Source organism: Mustela erminea, chromosome 6, assembly GCF_009829155.1.
Source record: "Mustela erminea isolate mMusErm1 chromosome 6, mMusErm1.Pri, whole genome shotgun sequence".
In the NCBI taxonomy this organism is placed as follows: Eukaryota; Metazoa; Chordata; class Mammalia; order Carnivora; family Mustelidae; genus Mustela; species Mustela erminea.
Window position 1 is genome coordinate 87,774,350 of NC_045619.1, and position 8,858 is coordinate 87,783,207.

Sequence of the window (8,858 nt, forward strand, 5' to 3'; positions counted from 1 at the left end):
GGGAAAGAGAATTTTCCACAAATCCCATCCTCATCCTCCTGGCAATATCACAGTTCCCAGATCTGGAGAATACTTTATAAGAACATCACCCTCACACCCTGACTCCAGGGCTAGCCCCTCCTGTCTCTGTTCTTAAAGACTTCCAGAAAAAAATACCCTTGGCTTCTCCCAGCCACACTGCCTCAGGGCAACATGTCCCCACTCCAGGAAGCTTGTCTTTTATCATTTCCCAATCTCTCCATTTTCTGGTATCTTCAATCAGACAACAATGAGTAATAGCTCTTGGATACCCACTCCTGCCAAGGCTTGACATTAAACACACACCACATGTTATCCATTGCAAATGAGGTTTATTGTGCAGACACCAAGACCACAGAACTTCAGATGCAGAGCCAGCAAGGTGGGCTATATACACAGAAACATGTTTCTCTGGGGGCAGGGTCATGAGACAGGTACAGGCTTTGAGATGGGGCCCTCCACAGAATAGTCATCAGGAGAAGGACCACCAAGTGGGCAATGCAAGGAGGGGCCAGAAAAGGGGCCATGGCAGGAAGTCCAAGCCCAGGCAGTGCAGAGCCTTCCCTAGGGTTCAGACACTGTCACTGGCTCCAACTAATTGGTGTGGAGAGAAGATATTTCAAACATGGTATGTGGGCATCCCTTTCTTCCAGAATGCCCTCAGAGGTGGATCACAAGGTTTGACTTGCTGTCAATTGGATGTACAGAGACAGGCTTCTACATTCTAAAGAAGAAGAGTCAAGAGGGGAACTCCATCCTTATCTAAAAGAGAAGGTCACGCTGGAACCATAACCTTCACCTGAGCCAGAACCCCCCTTTTCAGAGCTGGAACCCCCTCTAGAGCCACCTCCAGAGCTGTATCCCCCTCCAGATCCAGAGCCTCCCCCAGAGCCGGCACCTCCTCTAGAGCTGCCTCCAGAGCCATATCCTCCTCCAGAGCTGTATTTTCCTCCACTGCCACCTCCAGAGCCAGAGCCTCCTCTGGAGCTGCCTCCAGAGCTGTATCCTCCTCCAGAGCCAGAGCCTCCTCTGGAGCCCCCACCAGAGCCATAGCCCACTCCACCGCCACCTCTGGAGCTTGAGCCTCTGCCTCCAGAGCTGTAACTTGAACTTCCAGAGCTGTAGCCTCCGCCTCCTCCAGAACCGGATCCTCTACCTCCAGAACCATAGCCTCCAAAGCCAGTCTTGGAGGCCACACTCGAAGATATGCTGCTGCTGGTCACAGCTGCAGAGAAAGATGGCGTCCCCATGGAAATTGTGACTGCCAACGCCTGTGTCCTCCCGACACACCCCACACAGGACAGGAAAACCCCACTACTTACACACAGTGACGTTGCTACTGAGGTCTCCAGACATCCTGTCAGGGAAAGAGAAAATTGCTCATGGCAGGGCCCTTAGGTTCCATGTACTTATTGTTCTAGAGCTTCTACCTGCAAGCAGGCACCTCGACCATTAGCCACCAGGACCTTCCAGAGCTGCTCTCTTTCGTGCTGCCAGACCACAGAGATGGGCAGGCCCCATGTTTGTCCACATGGCATAGCAGCCCAATGCATCTCAATTTTTTTCTTTTTTTTTTTTTAAGATTTTATTTATTTATTTGACAGAGAGAGAGAGATCACAAATAGCCAGAGGCAGGCAGAGAGAGATGGGAAAGCAGGCTCCCTGCTGAGCAGAGAGCCCGATGCGGGGCTTGATCCCAGGACCCTGAGATCATGACCTGAGCTGAAGGCAGAGGCTTAACCCACTGAGCCACCCAGGCGCCCCCGCATCTCAATTTTTGGCTCAGATGAATATGATCAAAAAGCAAATTCACTTCTGATGAACAACCCGTTTTTGTATTTAAATCCTTCAGAGGGATTCTGCTATTCCAAATCCAGGCCACACTAGAAATTTTGAAACAAGTCTGCACTGTGAGCATCTAATTCAGAAAGAACTGCAACCCTGTACAACCTCCCCTATTCTATCCTCCTGCCCCACCTCCTTGGCTGCATCCGAAATCTTTCCCACTTCTTCCTGCTGGCTGAGGGTAGGGGGCATGCCCTTGCTCCTTCCCTGTCATGCTGGCTTGCTGGTGGCCTGGGCTACCTTGTCCCCTTCTGGTTGCTTCAGCCAGATAAAATCACTGGGGATATTGCTAACACAGACAAAGGGCTCAGACAAGGTCTTCAGACAGGGGAAGGAAAGGTTCCCTTTTGGGAGTTTGTCACCCTGGAAATCTGCACAGAACCAGGCCTGGCACCGCTGCCAGGGAACAGCCAGCCAGTCATGCCTCAGCCAGTCAGAGCCTTCCAACGTGGTCTCCTGGCTCTGGGTCACGGGTGAAGGGAAAAGACACCATGAACCCTGCTTACCCATAAGCCAGTGTTTCCGGCTGTCTAGGACTGACCTGTTAACACCAAATTTTATTTTCTCTTTCAGGAGAGACCAAGATTAACTTATTGCTTAGTTTAATATGCTTGGACAGTCATTCCTGTACTGATAAATCTACAACTGTACACTAAATGCTTTGGGTCATGAATGGCTGTTTGAGGAACATAGTGAGGTTAGCTCTCAGCTGTCAGAAGGCCCTGCTCCACCCCCAGCTGTCCCTGCCTTAGTCTTCCTTCCTGGTTCTAGGTTCTAGGAGCTTCGGCCTTCCCAGCGCCCCTCACCTGCACTCCTCGCCCTCCAGCAGCTTGCGGTAGGTGGCGATCTCCACGTCCAAGGCCAGCTTGACGTTCATGAGCTCCTGGTAGTCGCGCAGCAGTCGGGCCAGGTCCTCCCGGGCCTGCTGCAGGGCGTCCTCCAGGTCAGAGAGCTTGCTCTGAGCGTCTTTGAGGGCGTGTTCTCCCTTCTGCTCAGCATCTGCGATGGCTTCTTGCACACTCTTACACTGGGAGAGAGGGAGAAAAGATTTCTGTTGGTTATGGAGAGTGGAATCTGCCTGGCAGGTGGGGAAGGGAAATGAACGTGTTCAGGACAAATGAATGTGTGGGAAGCCAGACTCACTGGCCCTGGAAGGGTTGGGTCCCCCTGGAGTTAATGCGAGTCACAAACAGTGATGCCAAGACCTGCTGTCATCTCCAGGGCATCATCTTCCAGTCACCTCTGACTAGACCCTTATGCTTTCCCCATAATGACTTTTGTCCTCATAACACAGGACATTATCCTAGTTTACAGCTGCAAATGGAAACCTCGGATATGGACCACTTCATAGAACTTCCGCTGTCCCTGGAGTCAACTCTCCATCCCACGTGATTTCTTCCAAGCTAAAGTCCATCCCCTGGCCATCTCCCTGCCACAGCCATTGCCCTCCCACCACGCCACTGCTGGTGCTTAGGGTTGGCACCCAGTGCGGAGACTCCAACCCTCTCCCTGTCCAGCCAGATGACCTTGTGCTTTATTTGTTATCACTCCCTTTCATTTGTGGAAGCGATCTGAAAGGTAACACTGTACTTTCCCTGCACCGATCCTTACTTTGGAATCTCTTAGCCCACCATAAAAATTGTTACAAGCCTTAAATTATGTTACACTCAAGATGTTTGGGATCCACATATGCTAGATTAGAATTTCTCAGGTTCTCCTCTCTCTTATTCTCTCTCACACACATACTCACACACTCCCACTCCCTACACACACACACACACAACCTCCCATCCACATGAGCCCGGCTCGACCCCCGGAGCCGCACAGCCCTGAGGGCTGTGCCTACCTGCTTCTTCACGTGAGCGATCTCCCCTTGCAACCTCTGGATCATGCGGTTCAGCTCACTGATCTCCATCTTAACCTCCTTCAGGCTGTCTCCGTGTTTCCCTGCGGTCACCTGGAGTTCTTCATACTGTATGGGAAGAGGAGGACAGTGGCAGCTTAGAGGAAGCCTAGCTTGAGCCCAGGAAAGTCTAATACAGGGTGGGTCAACCAAGCTGCCTTTGAGAGAGGTGGGGAGCTATCTCTTATCCCCAAAAGGACTCGGTGCCATTCTCAGTTGAGGGCAGTTGTGGTCCTGTGTTCACTCTTGCTTGGGAATGATGCCCAACTGCCGTTAGACAAAGGCACCCATCATCTCACGGATGCTCTCCAGCCAAGGTGAAACCCAGCATGTCAGACAGCTGTGGCTCTCTCTTCTCTCTGCATACTTACCTTGCTGTGGTACAGTGCCTCGGCCTCGGCCTTGCTCTTCTGGGCAATCTCCTCATACTGGCTCCGGACCTCAGAGATGATGCTGTCTAGGTCCAGGCTGCGGTTGTTGTCCATGGACAGAATGACATTGGTGTCGGTGATAGTCTGCTGCATCTGGGACAGCTCCTGCAACACAACAGGAGGTCTGGCCATGGCTTCCCTACCCACAGACAAAGGCTGTGAGGAGGCATCCACCTCCCTGGTATTAGGGAAATATAGATGCTCAGACTAAGTTGAGTGGGGTTCGATGGGTGGAATAAAAGTGAGACAGCCACCAATCCCAGGCCTCTGCCAAGGATGTCCAGAGAATTATGGGAGAGGAGCCTATTTCTGAGCCTCCTGCTGGATAACCTTCACCATTTAGACAGTTTTGTTAAGTTTGATGCCCCCAGAAAGAAACCTGTGAATGACAAATGTTTCAGAAGATATGTGTACACATGGGCATGGAGGAGTGGTCTGAAGTACATTAGACATAGGGATGGGAAAAAGATAGCGCTCTACCTAAGGGCAGCTGGACATTTGAGGAATGGAGTGGAGGGATGTTGTCCTGTGTTTCCTGAGCCTGCCTTCCTGTGACATCAGAGGAGATAATACCTCTCCTCCAAGAACTACACCCCAGAAACCCCATAGTGGCCTGGAATGGTGGCAAGTGGGAGTCAACCAGTCCATAAACCCCACCCATCCCACCTTTTCACTCATTGGGAAGGACTGCTTTGGTGGGAAGGGTGGGAAGCAAGGGTCTCTCCAGGAGCAGGCTCCTTACCGCATCAAAAAGGAATTTAATGAACTCGATCTCCTGGGTCAGCACGTCTGTCTTGGCCTGCAGCTCCACCTTGGTCATGTAGGTATTGTCCACATCCTACAAAAAACGTGAAGGGCCCTCTGGCGAAACTCACGCAAGGCTCAAGGTCTGAGCCCCACCCTCTCTTTGTCTCTCTCTTCCACCCAGTCCCTGTCAGCTGCTCTCCAACACCCCAGGCACACCAGGTGAGCCAGGTATCCACAATGTCATTTGGCACAGAGCCTACAATGCATCTCGACTAGGGGCCCCCATGCCCTCGTTCACTGCTCACACACTCCCATCGGAGCTCTGGCAGGACAAGCTTTGTCAACCATTCTCTCCCTCCTGCTTGAGACACTGTGCGTTCCCACTACGGGACCTCTGTGGCTTTTTTTTTTTTTTCCTAATTTTTTTAACTTTTTATAAACATATATTTTTATCCCCAGGGGTACAGGTCTGTGAATCACCAGGTTTACACACTTCACAGCACTCACCATAGCACATACCCTCCCCAATGTCCATAATCCCACCCCCTTCTCCCAAACCCCCTCCCCCCAGCAACCCTCAGTTTGTTTTGTGAGATTAAGAGTCACTTATGGTTTGTCTCCCTCCCAATCCCATCTTGTTTCATTTATTCTTCTCCTACCCACTTAAGCCCCCATGTTGCATCACCACTTTGGATCAAGAAGATGTGGTATATATACACAATGGAATACTATGCAGCCATCAAAAGAAATGAAATCTTGCCATTTGCGACAACATGGATGGAACTAGAGCGTATCATGCTTAGCGAAATAAGTCAAGCAGAGAAAGACAACTATCATATGATCTCCCTGATATGAGGAAGTGGTGATGCAACATGGGGGCCTCTGTGGCTTTTAACAGTCCTCAACTCTCCCATCCTGTCTGTCCATCCCACCTCTCCTGATCTTCTCTGGATTTTACACCAAAGCTTCTGCCTTCTAGCCTGAACTCGTCAGCACAACAGACAATATCTTTAGGCATTCTAAGGGAGGTCCATCCCTTCCTCAGCACTTTAGAAGAAAATTGAAGTGTTCTCTGTGTTTGCATCGTGCACAGCCCAATATAGGCTTGAAGGAGGTTATTGGTGGAAATGCTCTGGCAAATGTGCAGAACAGCTCCAGAAGCTTGAACTGTAGAGACACTTCTGTTTTCAAGAGAACGAGCGGTGGACATGTTTCACCTCTTTCCCCTGGTTACTGCTGTTTCCACTCAGAGATATTCCCCAGCCTGTCTGCCTGGACCTGGTGGGCCTCTGAAGCCCCCTCAGTCCCACCCAGCCATGACATTCTCTTGCTCACCTTTTTGAGGGTCACAAAATCATTCTCAGCAGCTGTGCGCTTGTTGATTTCATCCTCATACCTGTAGGGACCCGGGGACAAAGCTGTTAGATTAGTTCTACTTTATTTACTTTTTTCTTTTCCTTTTCCTACTGGACTCATCCCAAATCCTCCACTCCCTGAGTATGAAACACTCCTTCACTCTCCAAATGGTAACTGTGATGTCCCAAATAACGATGCATTTCTATAAATTAACTCCAAAACGTGTGAAGAAAACATGATCTCTAAAGTCCTCAATGTCTTCCTCACAAAGAATTGGCACACACAAATTATCACCGCAAACACAAGGGGGATATGAGTGGCCTCCTAGAGGAAAGAGCGGATGGCTACAATCGCTATTTACTCAGCATTTACTCGGCCACCTACTTCTTCTTAAAATCCTCAACAAGATCCTGCATGTTGTTCAGCTCTGAATCTTGGGATGTTCGTTCTGCAGAGAGCGTATCCACGTATTTCTTCAGCTTGGCAATGTATGCTTGAAAGATGGGCTCCAGGTTGGTGGTGCGGGTGCCCACATCCAGCTGCTGCAGCAGCTCCCACTTGGTCTGCAGCACCTGGTTCTGCTGCTCCAGGAACCGCACCTGCAGGGACCAGAGGAAGAGTGCAGGAGCTCTGGAATGCCCCTCCCACCAGCAGGCCTCATTTGCCGGAGACAGCCCTGACCCTGCTTCAGGACATAAGGAAGTTTACGTGACTTGGTGCTCACAAGATGGATGCTGGATCCAGCCCGAACTCCCTATCTCCGCAGACTCCTAATGTTACATCTGGTACTTTCCAATGCAGAGAACTCCTTTTCCTAGTACACCGCCCACTATCTTATTTGCAGCTGCTCCCAAGACTCCAGGCCATTTCCCTCTCCCATTCTGGTTGAATTCCCGGCAAGTCCCAGAAAGTCTTGGGCAAACCAAAAATAGGCGTCCACTGGCACTGCTCCTGAAGGTGCTAAGTGTGAGAGCACCACAGGGCAGGGCTCCTCGGGCTGAATTTTAAGAGCCTCATAAATTTCTTAGGCAAGTTCATCTGCCTTGAAACAGGATAAGATCCTGGAATGCTCAAAAGTGACACCCATAAAGATGTTACAGGTCACAAAACTGAGAATGCTTCTCTTGAAGGCAGGAATTTCATTCGTCCCCAAGCAGGTTCAGCTTTCCAGAACTTAAGAGAGTGATAACTTCCAGGGAAGGAAAGACTATCTCAGAAGATGTCTTGCCAACTTCTTCCAACACCTGCTGCCACTTGGCCTGACTCCTCAGTCCATTACTTGTCTAGATCAGTTTTCCCATGATTTTCAGAATTTTCCAACAATCTTACTTATTTAGGCTGAAACAATAAAGCCAAAGGCATCCATAATTCCTAACTGCAGACTATTTCAGAAGACGCAGCTCAGGAAGACAACATCTTTCCCATTTGGGAGATAAGCCATGCTAGCTGGACTACACCGAGGGCTCCTAAAAGAAATGAATCTCTGCTGTTTACTTTCCAGTGAGCAGTGGAAGTAGGGCATCCTGAGCATCAGACCGAGCCAGCTTCTCATGACTCACCTTGTCAATGAAAGAAGCAAATTTGTTGTTGAGCGTTTTGATCTGTTCCCGCTCCTGAGACTTGACATTCTGGATCTCTGGGTCAATTTTCACATTGAGAGGCTGCAGGAGGCTCTGGTTGATGGAGACTTCGTGGATGCCTCCACCAGGGAATCCTCCAGGCCCAACACCACCAGGACCCCCAAAACCTCCAAAGCCACCACCACCTCCAAAGCGTCCTCCGCCAAAGCCGCCTCCACCGAAGCCACTGCCTCCGCCAAAGCCGCCTCCACCGAAGCCGCTGCCACCACCAAAGCCGCTGCCGCCTCCGAAGCCGCCTCCACCGAAGCCAATGCCGCCTCCAAAGCCACCTCCTCTGCCACCAAATCCACCACCGGAGCCAAAGCTTCCACCTCCTCCAGCCACACTAATGGAGATGCTCTTGGTGCCTCCAAGACCAACAAGACTCCGACTGCCAAAGCCGCCGCCATAGCCCCCTCCGCCACCACCATGGCGGCTCAAGCAGGAGAAGCTAGAGGCCGATCTCCGGCTCCCACCGGAGACCACAGCTGAACCGCTGCTAAAACCCCGGAATCCTCCACCTCCTCCTCCTCCTCCTCTTCGAGATTTGCACGAGATCTGACAGCTCATGATGCCTCTGCCCAGCGAGGAAAATTGAGGTTTCCGAGATGAGTTAAGGCTGGAGACTATGCTCTGCTGTCGGGAGACTGTCAGGGTCCCCTTTTATACCTGCCGACTAGGTGTTGGTGTGCATGGGTGTGGACACACTTTATGCATGGGTTTGGTCTGCCTGGAAGCTACGCCTGGTTAGTGATTATCAAGCTAATAGCCATTAAAAATCTACTAATCAGCTCCATCCCAAAACTTGCTTTGACTGCAAACTTCTCCTGTTTATCTGGGCATCTGTCATGCAATTCGATTTTTGTGAAATCATCAAAAGAGGAGATCAGGACGTGGGTTTCTCAATCTGAAAAATAGACCTTCTGCAGAATGCTGTTC

At 50.6% G+C, this 8,858-nt stretch overlaps 1 protein-coding gene across 2 annotated transcripts; it reads right to left on the reverse strand.

Moving 5' to 3' along the window:
• Nucleotides 1–333: 333 nt before the first annotated feature.
• Nucleotides 334–8,574, reverse strand: KRT2 (keratin 2). Of its 2 annotated transcripts, XM_032348307.1 has the most exons (10): nt 8,162–8,574; nt 7,860–8,110; nt 6,685–6,899; nt 6,280–6,340; nt 4,940–5,035; nt 4,138–4,302; nt 3,710–3,835; nt 2,670–2,890; nt 1,341–1,375; nt 334–1,243 (listed from the first exon to the last, which is right to left on the reverse strand). In XM_032348307.1, exons 1-10 carry the CDS (start codon nt 8,487–8,489, stop codon nt 777–779), a joined length of 1,965 nt encoding a protein of 654 aa, XP_032204198.1. In that variant the 5' UTR covers nt 8,490–8,574; the 3' UTR covers nt 334–776. The 2 variants fall into 2 exon arrangements, with proteins under 2 accessions (XP_032204198.1, XP_032204196.1); XM_032348305.1 differs by having other exon boundaries at nt 7,860–8,574.
• Nucleotides 8,575–8,858: the final 284 nt, after the last annotated feature.

What these genes read in the sequence shown, in the direction of transcription:
- KRT2 (XM_032348305.1), bottom strand. Translation starts at nt 8,489, where the DNA reads ATGAGCTGTCAGATCTCGTGCAAATCTCGAAGAGGAGGAGGAGGAGGA. An exon ending in GTTGAGGATTTTAAGAAGAA is followed by an intron (nt 6,341 to 6,684) that starts GTAGGTGGCCGA and finishes GGGTCCCTACAG; the next exon opens with GTATGAGGATGAAATCAACA. An exon ending in ATTTTGTGACCCTCAAAAAG is followed by an intron (nt 5,036 to 6,279) that starts GTGAGCAAGAGA and finishes CGTTTTTTGTAG; the next exon opens with GATGTGGACAATACCTACAT.